Raw genomic sequence first — 13350 nt, forward strand, 5'->3', positions numbered from 1 at the left:
GGCACATGGCTTCTTATAGCCTACTATATTTTTTTTTTTTGCAGAATTTTCAGCAGATGTTCAGTCACATGATTTGATGATTGTGAATTGAAAAAGTGTTTGATGAAACTTTTTTCGTGGGCAATTTTTTTTTAATGGCCCCAACATTATGACATATTTTTGTACCTTGCAGAAATGCCTAAAATACCACAACTTTTTGCATTAACAAGTGCAACTAACCAGTGGACCCTTCTGTGTTTCTAAGTTTTGGTCAAGAGAGAGGAGACTCTTTGATTGGCGAGTCAAACCACAGCAAAAATTATCTAGGGACTGCTAACCTCAGCATAGAGATTTATAAGATTTGCCTCGATTTTATGATGGACACCTTGAAAACAGGATGTTATAGTACAATATAGTTTACAATATCCGCCGTTCACGCATGTATAGCCTGCACGCACTGCTGTCTATGATTGGACTGGTGCCCTGTCAACCACAGGCGCACAGTGACGACGCAACAGGCAGGGCACCCGCCCAATATGAAAATAGTGGTTTCGCGGGTGACATCCCAAAACTACATGATTTACACTTCACAGTGATCACAACAATTAAGAAAAGAGTACATGTATATGAATATTGTCTACAAGATTTTGCCAAAAAACACACATTGTTTTATTTGCTTTTTGTATTGTTGAGAGTCCAGAGTATCAACACTATTTGTGGTGGTAAGGTCCTTCTCCGCCCATTCCAAGATTATTTTGTAGCTTCACCACTAAGCAGATCTTTCCGTTTTCTGTTATAGTTTTCATTGATGACGGATTAGTTGAGACCAATGAACATACATGTATTGACCAGCACTATTCAGAGACCACTCATCCAAATCAACCGAGCACATCAGAGGAGTGTTCCCTCGAGAGCTTGCTACTCATCAACCAAGAAAGCCAGAGGAATCTCCAGGAATTGTTAATCAGAGTCAACGAGGAACTAGAGAGAAATCAAAATGAGCAAGTGAGTTTCCCTCCACCCTGTCCCAGGTTGGACTCCTCCGTTGCATACCACGAGAAGGAGTCAAGGGTATAAAGGTCTCGAACCATTGCAGAAAAAAAATTTATATCCTGGACTCCTTCATGCAATATTTAAAAAAATACTGTCCATTAGCAGAAATTGAATGCATGGTCACTCTGTTTCAATCAATCAGTTTATTTCCACAGTATCAAAATCACAATCAAAATTAACGTTTCTTTTTTGTTAAATTTTTGCTTGTTACGTTTCTTATTTGCTGCGTCAGAGGTGGGGGGGGGATATTTTGCAGTTTTACTCATTCTGCGTCATGTCTATTATAGATTTATTGTAAACAATTATAGATTTTTAATTTATGACCAGGGAAATTTTTTTAGTTTTTTTATTTAAAGCCTGGGAATTAAAGCCTTCGGGTTACAGTTTTTTGGGAAAACTTTTTTAATTCCAGGCATATGTCCCTGGTTTTTGTTTTGTTTTGATTATGTTTGTATTTTGTATGTGTTTTTATGCCAAATAAATAATAATAATAATAGTAATAAAAATAATAAAAACAGGGCAATGTAAATTGGAAGTTAGGAGATAAATAGGTGTTTTTTAAGATTACGCAAATGAAAAATAAGCTTGGACATTCATGAAACTGTGGAGGGACCCATAATAGGGCAAAGCTTACTTGTATAAGGTTTAGGGTCCCTGAGCAAGCACGGCATTGAGCCGATAATTATTTTGACGTCTTGTGGAAGATACCACTCCAGGTAGGAAAAATGTTCCTGAAAGGAAAGGTGTATTCAAAAAGGCTCAATGCACAAACTGCTATCAATGAAAGTAGTTGCCTAGACAAACCAACAATGATCAAGAACAAACAAGACAATTTGTTGTTTACTTCAATAAGACATCATCAATTTAACAATATTGTTACTCAATTTGTTTGCCAAGGTTCAAGTTGCGAAGAATCCAAGTAATCGAGAAGAGAGAAATATTGACCTGTCCATCATGGGTCTCTTCAGAGATTATATGGAGCTACTACAAGACAGTTCAGGAAAAGTAAGTCTGTTTACAAGTTCTTTACTAGTGTACCTTTAATAGTTACCATTTCTTATGGTTAAAGGATTTGGGTACTTTTGCTAACACAAAACACAATGTCGACGATTAAGATGAAACTTACGTTTGAAGATAATGATAGTAGAAAGCGTACGCTAAAAGATTAGTTTCTGAGGTGCTGTAGTTTTTGAGAAATGAGTAAAACAATGTCACGTAAAAACGTTTTTAGATGCTAACATTTTTGTCTCAATGATCACTGAAATAAAAATTATTTTTGTGACATTGTTACATTTCTTAAAAAATTAGTATGATCAGGGAAGCTTTCTACCATCGTTATGTTTAAACCATGTGAGTTGAATGTAAATCTAATGACATTGTGTTTTTTGTCATAAAAAAAGGCCCAAACAGACCCTTTAACAGAGACCACAGTCTAATAGCATTAAAGGCAGTGGACACTGTTGGTAATTACTCAAAATAATTATTAGCATAAAACCTTACTTGGTAACGTGTAATGGGGAGAGATTGATGGTATAAAACATTGTGAGAAACGGCTCCCTCTGAAGTGACATAGTTTTCGAGAAAGAAGTAATTTTCCACTAACTTGATTTTGAGACCTCAAGTTTAGAATTTGAGGTCCCGAAATCAAGCATCTGAAAGCACACAACTTCGTGTGACAAGGGTGTTTTTTCTTTTATAGTTAGCTCGCAACTCTGACGACCAATCGATCTCAAATTTTCACAGGTTTGTTATTTTATGCATATGTTGCGATACAGCAAGTGAGAAGACTGGTCTTTGACAATTACCAATAGTGTCCAGTGTTCTCCACACACGTAAAATTTAGGCCGCCCTGCCAAAGAATTGGCCGCCCTGCCCAAAAAAGTACAAAGAGACTATTTTTAGACTGCATTTAATAAGATCAAACGAGTACCTGACAAGCCAGAGCCGACTTCAAAATTATAGCATCAGAAATGTGATCCTAAACAAACGTTAAAACACGATGTACACACGGCCACATGGTTCGTATTTATATGCCGAGTGCATGTGCATCAACCAACCATGCACACACACCACGCTCACCATCAACAATGGGAATACCCACTGCATGCATTGTGCATGAACAGTCCGCACGCTGTGATTGGCCGTTGATACACTCACTCCAACACAACACGCACGTTCACAAACCGAGAAAGAATTACCACACAGTGCCGCACGCATGTACAGATGGTACAATATACAGCCTCGAAGCATGTTCAAACCTGTCAACTTTCGCCCATTGAGAGCGTGCGCGATGCGGGGCAAAGTTCATTGATCGTTGAACCATGGAGGATGGTTGAACCTCGATTATATTATTACAAACGAAGTTCTTAACGACAGAACCGCTAATCACGAATTCATGGAAATGGTTTTGGATGTAAAAAGTATTATTAAGGGCCATAATTTTGGGATAAGATCGTCCAAAAATGTGGGTTTTGATTTTTTTCCGTTTTGAAAATAACACACGAAGACCGTTCGATCATGGTCCGACCCGCTTTCTAAATTCCGACGTGCGGCATGCCGATCATCCCTTTGTGGTTGTTGGCGCGGCGCACAAAGCAAAATGTATAACAAATTGTAGTTTGATTTAGTTTTAAAATAAGGTTGTTCCAACCGAAATGGATGCCCATCAATAGGTAGGTAGCGTCGTCATAATACATTATTTTAAGAAAATGGTTTTCTCAAGCATTTTGTTGCTTTCACGTCCGCTGACGTCATCAAAATGGGCGCCATTTTGATTACGCCATATTGACGAGCGCCATTTTGATTACGTCATGCCGCCCTCCTAAAAAAAAAGTCTGTGGAGAACACTGGTGTCCACTGGCTTTAATAAGAGTTAAAAGATGTTTGATGTGATCTTCAAGGCCATGTTTCTTCAATTGTTTTATGACAGAAGCCCCCAAAGAATGAGGACACTAAGCAGAGGATGTCTGGTGATCGACCGGGTCCATTTGTGATGAAACAAAAAAGATGTAAGTATCTCATAAAAGAAAAGGAAAACTGGCAGAATAGTTAAAGCCACTTGACACTATTGGTATTTACTCTTGATAATTATTAGCATAGTAAGGTACCCTGCAATGGGGAGCTGACAATAATAATCAAACACTTGTTTAGCATACATGATAGTAAAAAACATTGTAAGAAACAGGTACATGTACCTCTTTAAAAATAAGTAATTTCTCACTAAAATATTTGAATTGATGTTGGCACCTCAGCTGAAGTCTCGAAATAAAGCATCTGTTAGCACACAACTTGTGCGACGAGGGCATTATTTTCTCTCATTAATATCTCGCAACTTTGACGACAAATTGAGCTCAAATTTTCACAGGTTTGTTATTGTATGCATATGTTAAGATACACCACATGAAAAGACTGGCCTTCGACAATTACCAATAGTAGTGCTGGGCGAATAGTGAAATTTTGATATTCGGATACCGCTGACCAACAATCCGAAATTAACCGGATGTTCGAATAGTTGTTTTTCGCCGCTAGAGGGCGCTACTAAAAAAAAGGGAACCCATTGCAACTACCGAAAAGAGAAAAGGTTCGCCCCGGTGTTCCTGGCTGTGGCTGCTGTATGTGCCGTAGCACCTTGTTAACCCTTATAGGTGCTACATAATTGGGGCTTAGAGTTCATCACTGCAATAACCTATCTTTCTGAAAGTTTGTATATTACTCAGCACCTTGAGTAACTTTGTTTGGTAGATTCGTGCGCTATATACAGTAAGACTTGCTCTTGTCTGGTTTGCCTTTAAGGGAATGACAATCAGTGGGAGAAATTGCTGGAAGCCGTCAGGACGGAAGGTCAGAAACGAGCAATGCAGCCAATCCTAAATCGTATAGAAATCTTAGAGACGAAGAAGGAACAGCTGAGTGTCCCAGAGGTGCTGGAGAAGGTCTACGAAGAACTTGCAATCAATAAGAAGCAACTGGTCAAAACTGAGTGAGTAGTATGAATAAAGTATGAAAACTTCAAGCTGAATGCTGCCTCTCGTGCTGGAATCTTGGACTTGCTTTGTCCTTGCCAATTACAGTGAAAAACAATGGTTGTAGTTTGTTATTCCATTTTATAACACACCTCTTGCTTGTTCTGTATTTTGGTTGGCTGAAACACGGTCATGTGGGGTGAGCTAATATAGTATAGTGATCGCGCGCCTCCGGGGGCCCTTGCCACCTACTCCTAGACCTGGGGCTGGGTTACCCCCTTTACAGTCCATGCAGATGTAGGCTTGGGCATCATCCATCGGAAGCTCGGCCGAAAGCGCCACTTCCCCTTGCTGTAGACTAATCATTCTTTGTTCTATTTCATAGGTCCATCCCAATGGAAGAGCTGCTTGGAGACCGCTTTAGAGAAATAGATTGGGATACAACTGCTAATGTTCACGTAAGTTTTCCTTCTAGGTGTGACCTTTGACCCAAATTATCTTTTAACACTGTGTGGACAGAATAGAAAAGACCACATTTTGTTTAACTCACAACAGATGACCCATTGACCTCTGTGATCGTTACGTATAAACACAGTGACCAATGAACACGACAGTTAATTGGATGAGTAATGGGGTCGAGGCTGATTTGACCTCTTCACAACTGATGATAAACGACATTGGGTATTACTTAGTGCTGTCCGAATGCAGTGTCTGATCGTGTTTTTGTTTGTCAGGCATAGTAACCTAATGCTTTTCTGGTTATACCCCCATTTTCAATTCCCTCAGTACAGATTTCTCTGTTGGATTGGAAATGAATGTCTTAAAATGAAATGAAAAATGTTTTGTTTGCATCCCTGTTTTTGTTTTTGTTGACTAGCTTGACGCAGAACGTTCAGCAAAGGAATGCCAACTGCAGTGGCAGAACTTACTCCATCCATCCATCAGTCGCAAGAAATGGACAGCAAAAGAAAAGGCAGATCTGATGCTCATCGCTTCTAAATATGAAAATAGGAACTGGGAGGCCATTGCTGAAGAACTAGGGGTAAATAAAATTTGTAGGATCCTGTCATGGCCTAGCGATTCAAACTCTGGTGTTTCTGATCAGCAGTGTGTGAGTTTGAGTCCCAGTCATGACATCTTTGTCCTTAAGCAAGACACTTAACCATTGCTTTGTCCTTCAAGTGGGACATAAAACCAGTGGTTCCATGTGTTGTGTAATGCCTGTATGAACAAGAACCTTGAGTGCACTTATCAAAAAGAGAAGGGTTCGCTCCGGTATTCCTGTTCCGATCGCAGCTAATTGCGCCACAGCACCTTGTAAAACATTACATGGTGCTATCAAAGTTAGGTCTCATAATTCAAACATATCCCACATCTTGCAGGAAATACTGTATGTTACAGCGCCAGGAGAGTCACTGAGTGATGGACATGTGCGCTAATATAAGAAGCCACAATTATTATTATTATTATTATCATTATTTATATAGGAAAAGACACCCAAATAATGAAGAAAAACATTTTTATTTGAATCTTGACTAAAACCCCAATTAATATGCGAGGGTCTGGTTCGAGGCAGGATTTTAATTTTTAGCTGGGCAGAAATTTGCAGAAAACCATTCTCAAATTGTGTAACATGTAGCGTATTGGCTGGTAACCATAAGAGTTGGTAAGAAAAGCAAATTGTGGTTAGAGTACTGTGGACACTGTTAGTAATTGTCAGAGACCAGTCTTCTCACTTGGTGTATCAACATATGCATAAAATAACAAACCTCTGAAAATTTGAGCACAATTTGAAGGCGAAACACCCTTGTCACACAAAGTTGTGTGCTTTCAGATGCTTGATTTCGAGACCTCAAAATCTAGTCGACATCAACAGCTATCCATTGCTTGTTACCAAGTTAGTCTTGATGCTAACAATTATTGAGTAATTACCAATAGTTTCCACTGCCTTTAAGTTAATGTGTTTTGTTCATCTTTTACATTTTCAGACTGGAAGAACTGCTCTCCAATGCTTACGTGTATTCCAGCTGCAAGACAAGAATTTTGTTAAACCGTAAGTTTGGTTACTGAAATAAAATGCAGTAAAAACCACAAAAAATGTGTGCGTAAAGTTTAAACAGCACTCAAAATAGACTGGTCGTGAAATATTTTAAAGACATTTATTTTTTCTTAAAATTTATTATTTCCAATCTCCAGTTGAAATTCTGCTTAAAGGCACTGGACACTATTGGTAATCACTGTTAGCATAAAGACTTTCTTGTTAACGATCAATGGAGAGCAGTTAGTATAAAGCATTGTGAGAAGCGACTTCCTCTGAAGTCATGTAGTTTTCGAGAGAGAAGTAATTTTCCACTTAAATATTTGAATTTGATTTTGAGGTTTCGAAATCAAGCATCTGAAAGCACACAACTTGGGTGTGACAGGGGTATTTTTTCTTCCATTATTATCTCGCAACCTTCCATTATTATCTCTTCAAATTTTCACAGGTTTGTTATTTTGCATATGTAGAAATACACAGTGTGAGAAGACTGATCGTTGACAGTTACCAAAGGTGTCTAGTGCTTTTATTGTCTTGTTTTGTACTTTTCTGAAGGAATTTTACTGACGAAGAGGACACCATACTTGTAGAGTTGGCCGAGCGCCTTCAAGTGGGAAAATACATCCCTTTCCCAAAAGGTAAGAAAATTGGACCTGATGCAAATGCATTCAAATGTATCCGGTTTCAGTGATAGCAGCAAGTCTTAAATAAACTGAGTTGTTTTGAACAGGCATGTGAGACATCCTCTTTTCAGCTGATTTTCTCTTTTGGGGTTTTGATTTTCCTCTTTTTTTTCACTTTCTGTGTACAAAAGTATAGGAATATTATCTTTTCCTCCATTTTTTTTGCCTGGTATTCTCTTCCTCTTTTTTCATGGGTAGTAACTCACATGCCTGTTTGAATGACTGGTACAGATGTCATGATGGCTATGCTGTCATGAACACATTGTAGCAGAACTGCAAACCCGCCGTGATTCTGAAGAAAGTTCTCTGAAAATAAACAATGTTCTGGTGAACCAATCTGAAAATCTCCCTGATTGAGGAAGCGTTTTCCTTGACATGTTGAATGTAACTCTGAATATCTCCCCGATTATTGCTCCAAGTCTTCCTGATTGAAAAATAAAAATGTTGGCAGCTCTGACCTAGTCCACTCAGAAGTTAACTAGTTCATAGTTATCTTTGAGTTTTACAGAACATTAAGCATTCCTAGTATCTGTAAAATATCTTTCTTTATCTTTTCGTTCCCCATACTGAAGCAATTTCGTTCACTGTGAGACATTCTTAGATGCTAGTTTTCAGTTGACTTGCTCAGTAAATCTATTGTTTTCAGTAATGTGTGGCTGGTCAGAACTGCTTAAAACTACCTGGCCCAATAGACCGTATTGAATAACCCCTTTTTTGCTTTGAAAGGCGCCATCTTGTAGGTCAAATCGTATGCGCGTCCAAACGCGTACATCAACACAGCACGCAGGATTCCCGGTTTGATTTATATGCGACATCTACGCACATACCCATGCACACGCGCAAAAACGCCATCTTGTAGGGCAGATATTTCAATAGTGACGTCATGTTCAATACGGTCTTTTTCATAGAGCTGGGTATTAGCCAACTTTGTACTTTGTACTATGCGATTTCAATCATATTGATGCTTACCATAAGCACACAAAAAGAATGCTAACTTTCTGTTGCCTACTGCACACACAAAAATTGACATCGCAATGCAAATCCAATGGTGAACGTGCAAAATGGTCGCACAACTTCATGCTTACCTGTGAAATAAACCGGCTTACACCAAGTTTTTGCAACAGTTAGCTTGAAAATGTGCGTACTGTTAAGCAGACTATGAAATTGGGCCCTGTTATCTCTGCTGCCACTGAGTGTTTCAAAGTCTCTTGAATAGACCGATCCAGTAGGCTCCGCCCACGACGCACGTGTGAGCAAGAACACGTGGGGCTCTCCAATGCTTTTCTGCACAACTCTGCCGCGCGTGCCAAGCATACATGCAGGCATGTCGGACCTTAGTGTCGGACCTTAGTTGGGCTGTGATTGGTCAATACGCAATGGGGTGGAGCTTAATTGATCGCTCTATTGTTTTTGTTTAAGGCTGCTTTTCGAGTTGGTGGCTACAGCTACAGTCATGCGTTGAAGTATAAGACATCCTTAGCAACAGCGTTAGTAACAGCCGTAGCTGTAGTGGCCAGTTTGGATACAACCTAAAGGCACATTTATAGTCGGTCGCGCGATGGAGATCAGGATGCGTGATCCAAAAAATAACACAGTTTATATTCATTGCTGAGGTCTAACAACTGTGTCTTCCATAGCCCGACCATTGTGCTACCATCGCGCGACCATTGCGCGACCACTATAACTCGGCCTTAAGCCCCGCTTTGTTTGTTTTTCTGTCAGTGGCTTACTTCATGGAAGGACACACCCAGGTCCAAGTCATATACCGTTGGATTAGACGAGTTGATCCAGCCATCAAGACGGGAAAATTCACTAAAGAAGAAGATGATGTAAGATTTAGATTTGGTCTTAAAGAAAGAGGGGGGGGGGTGATGATAAGTAGATTAGAAAGCACTGTTGGGATTTTTTTTAACACAAAAAAATTTGTCCACAGATTAACATTAAACTTACCTGGTTTAAAGATAATGATATTGGAAAGCTTTCCTTAAAATATTACCTTCTGAGGTAATGTAGTTTTTGAGAAATGAGTAAAGTCACAAAATAGTTTGCCTCTCAGTGAGACAAAACTTATTTTAGCATGTAAAGCCGTATTAACCAGTTATGGTATTGAGCCTAAATTTCCACAGGATTGTTATTTTATATATAAGTTGTGATACACGAAGAATGGGACTTGGACAATACTGTTTACCGAAAGTGTATAATGGCTTTAACCACTTCCCTTTGGAGTAGACAATAACATGCAGAACTCAGGGACCTTGTCAAAACTAGTCCAAGATGACCAGTGATGAAGACCGTCCAGGACAAGGTTTTTTACCCGCTATAAAGTCACCTTATTAGAAATTGGTTTTGGTAAAACCCTGTGAGATTCACAGTGCGTTGGGTTACATTTGGTTACAAACCTCAGAGACTTGCACTCGTTTCAGACAGGTGCTCAAGACTCGCGCCAAATCAAATTCTGATTTAGGTACATGAAAAGTTAGACGTCTGAAACAGTTAGGAGCAACTGGCGCGCTAAAAGGTGAGGGATCGACTGTTGTTGCAGTTGGTCGGAGTGAGTCTGGATTGCCTTGGTTGCAGACGTCAAACTTGTCATGAGCCGAGCCAATGTAAATGTTATGTTAAGTTCGCCTGTCTGAAACCAAAAGTTATTTGGTTCGACCTAGGGTCGCTCCTAATCTATTTGGTTCAGCGCGACTCTGGCTTGCTATCTGCTGGATAACATGCAGTTGCCTGTGGAAAGGAAAGGGTTAACATTCGGTAATATGTAAGTTATTGGAGAATTTTACTTAATATTAATAAGTATTTTGTTCCGATATTATTTTCATTTTTTATAGAGATTGAAGAAGTTGATCAATACATATGGAGCAAAGAACTGGGCCCGGTTGGCTGAGCTTATGGGCGGACGTACACAGTTTCAGATCAGACATCGGTATGTAGCAAAATTTGTATTACTCTCTTTCCTGAATATATAGTTTGGGGTCACACCATGTGTGCATCTACTCGTCAGGTAGATTAGGAGATTTTGAGAACTTGTCTTACTTTATATTCTACTCCCGGGAAGTAGATTTTCTGAATTCGGGAGACTTCTCAGTTTTTATAAGAACTGTCGTGCTTATTAACTACTACCTGGATGGAAAGTAGAAACTCAGCCTAAGTGGATTGAGGAGACTTCTCGTTATAAACTTCACTACCGCGGAGTGAGTTCTAATTGGTCTCGACTATCTTTCTGGTTATGAATATGTATCTCCCAAATTACTTGCATTGTAACCCATAGGCCAGAAGATACATGTGTCAGTTTTGGATGTTCAGGATGTTGGAGGAAAATCTCAAAATAGTTGGGGGGGATGCAGCTGGGATTGTGTTGGTACTTGGGGCCTAGTCCACCTGCAAGGCTCCCGGGCGACATTCCACTTGGGGTCAACTGAGGCTGAGGTCTCGAATTCAAAGCACACAACTTCAAAGCACACAACTTGTGCGACAAGGGTGTTTTTTCTTCCATTATTCCCTCGCAACTTCGATGTCCAATTTAGCTAAAATGTTCACAGATTAGTTATTTTGAGCATATGTTGTGATACACCAAGTGAGAAGACTGTGCTGTGACAATAACAAAAGGTGTCCATTGCCTTTAAAGTATGGCCAGTGCATAATAGTAGATTTGTAAATAGCGACCAGCGTCTCTTTTCAGAAAAGAGATCAGTGAGCGTTTTTTGGAAATGGTAAATGCTATAGGAATGCACCATTCGATTTGGGCGTACACAGACAAATAATTTCCAAACCAAACAGTGCCCTAGTAATGTGCCCACCATATAAGTGCTTGGCGAATAGTGAAATTTGGTATTCGATAAACCGCTGGCCAACTATGCTATTGAAATTAACCTGATATTCAAATATTTTTTCCTGAGAGGGCGCTATTAAAAAAAAAAAATACTGCCGCTAGAGGGCGCTGTTTGTTTGTGAATGAGTTCTTATGGACAGATTGATATTAGTTTTAGACAGTGTCACTCGGTTCATTCGTAAAAATGACCGGATCTAATTTAAAGATGGTGATTTGCTTCTTTTTTTTTATCGTTATTGACTGTACATGAAGAAAAACTTTTGTAATCTTTGAACATATTACGTCAGAAAGGTCATTGTTTTTACTCTTCACAGAGGTGAGCATACATGTAGTTAAATAAATAATTTATGCTGTTTTATGCTGTCTAAATAGAAGTTTCATAAGGATTCAGACAAAACATTCCTATCAGTTGTTGCCCCGACGATTGTGGACAAAATGAATATCCGGTTACTTGGCTGTAATTACAGGACTATCCAGTTTATAAATAAGTATTCGCGCCCCCTGCAGATATCCCGTTAAAGAAAAAAAGAGACATTTGCTGTTACATATAGGAAAACCTATTCGCCAATAAACAAATATTCAAATTATTCGCCCAGCCCTACACCATATCTCATGATGTACCAGCTCAACCATACAAGGCCTCTATTGTGTACGTCATAATTTCTTTGCCACTTAATACTCCAACCTTTAAAGTGGTAAAAGGAACCATAAATATGTTTTATTTGTATTATTTTCAACAGATGGATGACTGTCTTGTCACCATCTATCAAGTTGGGGCATTGGGACTACGAAGAAACAATGGAATTCCTACAGAAGGTCAAAGAACATGGAGTGGGTAAGAAACTCAAGTTCCTTTTGTGCTCAAAATAACACAAAGTTAAAGACAGTGGACACTATTGCTAATTACTCAAAATAATTGTTAGCATAAAACCTTTCTTGATTACGAGTAATGGGAATGGGGAGAGGTTGTTAGTATAAAACATTGTGGGAAACAGCTCCCTCTGAAGTGACGTAGTTTTCGAGAGAGAAGTAATTTTCCACGAATTTGATTTCAAGACCTCGGATTAAGAATTTAAGGTCTCAAAATCAAGCATCTGAAAGCACTTAACTTTGTGTGACCTTGATGCGACACGGATGTTTTTTTCTTTCATTAATATCTCGCTACTCCAACGACCGATTGATCTCAAATTTTCACAGGTTTGTTATATTTTATGCATATGTTGAGATACACCAACTGTGAAGACTAGTCTTTGACAATTACCAATAGTGTCCAGTTTCTTTTAAAGAGTTGCCTTGGAGTTGCTATTTATACAGTTTTATCCTCAGTTGTGTATCATGACCGATGAGTCGTAGTAGATCAGTGCATTGAAGGGTCTGTATACGTTGAATCTGATATTTAATGGAAATCATAAACTTAGGGACCTTGTCAAAATTCATCCTGGACAGCCATCGGACAGCGCTGGTCCAGGACCAGGTTTCTCGTCCCATGTTGAATTCCCTTGTAGTGATTATCTTATCGGATGGGCTATAGGACGAGCTCACAGATGCCCTCAGTGACTGGCCTTCACCAGAGATCTAAACCACATAGTGTTTAGATTGCTATTTACTGGAAAGTATTAGGCGGTCCCCCAGGGCAGGTGACCGATTTCACAGGTAGGCCTCAATGACCCTGAGTAATTTACTAAAGACAAAGTGGTCATATCATAAACTCTCCAAGGTGCTTGGAGTTTTATGGTTCATATGGAACTCAAAGCTATTTTTTAGCGCTTGAATTTAAAGGGAATTTCCTGTATGTTAAAC

The 13350-nt window shown here is 39.2% G+C and overlaps 1 protein-coding gene across 1 annotated transcript in view; it reads left to right on the forward strand.

Annotated features, from left to right (window-relative positions):
• Positions 1-13350, forward strand: part of LOC139948036 (uncharacterized) — a 31478-nt gene that overhangs the window by 4502 nt on the left and 13626 nt on the right. Inside the window, exons 2-12 of the mRNA XM_071946028.1 lie at positions 779-984; positions 1930-2037; positions 3962-4040; positions 4825-5011; positions 5380-5452; positions 5872-6036; positions 6983-7047; positions 7588-7670; positions 9438-9544; positions 10550-10644; positions 12291-12385. Coding sequence (XP_071802129.1) covers positions 779-984; positions 1930-2037; positions 3962-4040; positions 4825-5011; positions 5380-5452; positions 5872-6036; positions 6983-7047; positions 7588-7670; positions 9438-9544; positions 10550-10644; positions 12291-12385 — 1263 coding nt within the window. The remainder of the gene's footprint in view (positions 1-778; positions 985-1929; positions 2038-3961; positions 4041-4824; positions 5012-5379; positions 5453-5871; positions 6037-6982; positions 7048-7587; positions 7671-9437; positions 9545-10549; positions 10645-12290; positions 12386-13350) is intronic.

Source organism: Asterias amurensis, chromosome 15, assembly GCF_032118995.1.
Source record: "Asterias amurensis chromosome 15, ASM3211899v1".
Taxonomy (NCBI): Eukaryota; Metazoa; Echinodermata; class Asteroidea; order Forcipulatida; family Asteriidae; genus Asterias; species Asterias amurensis.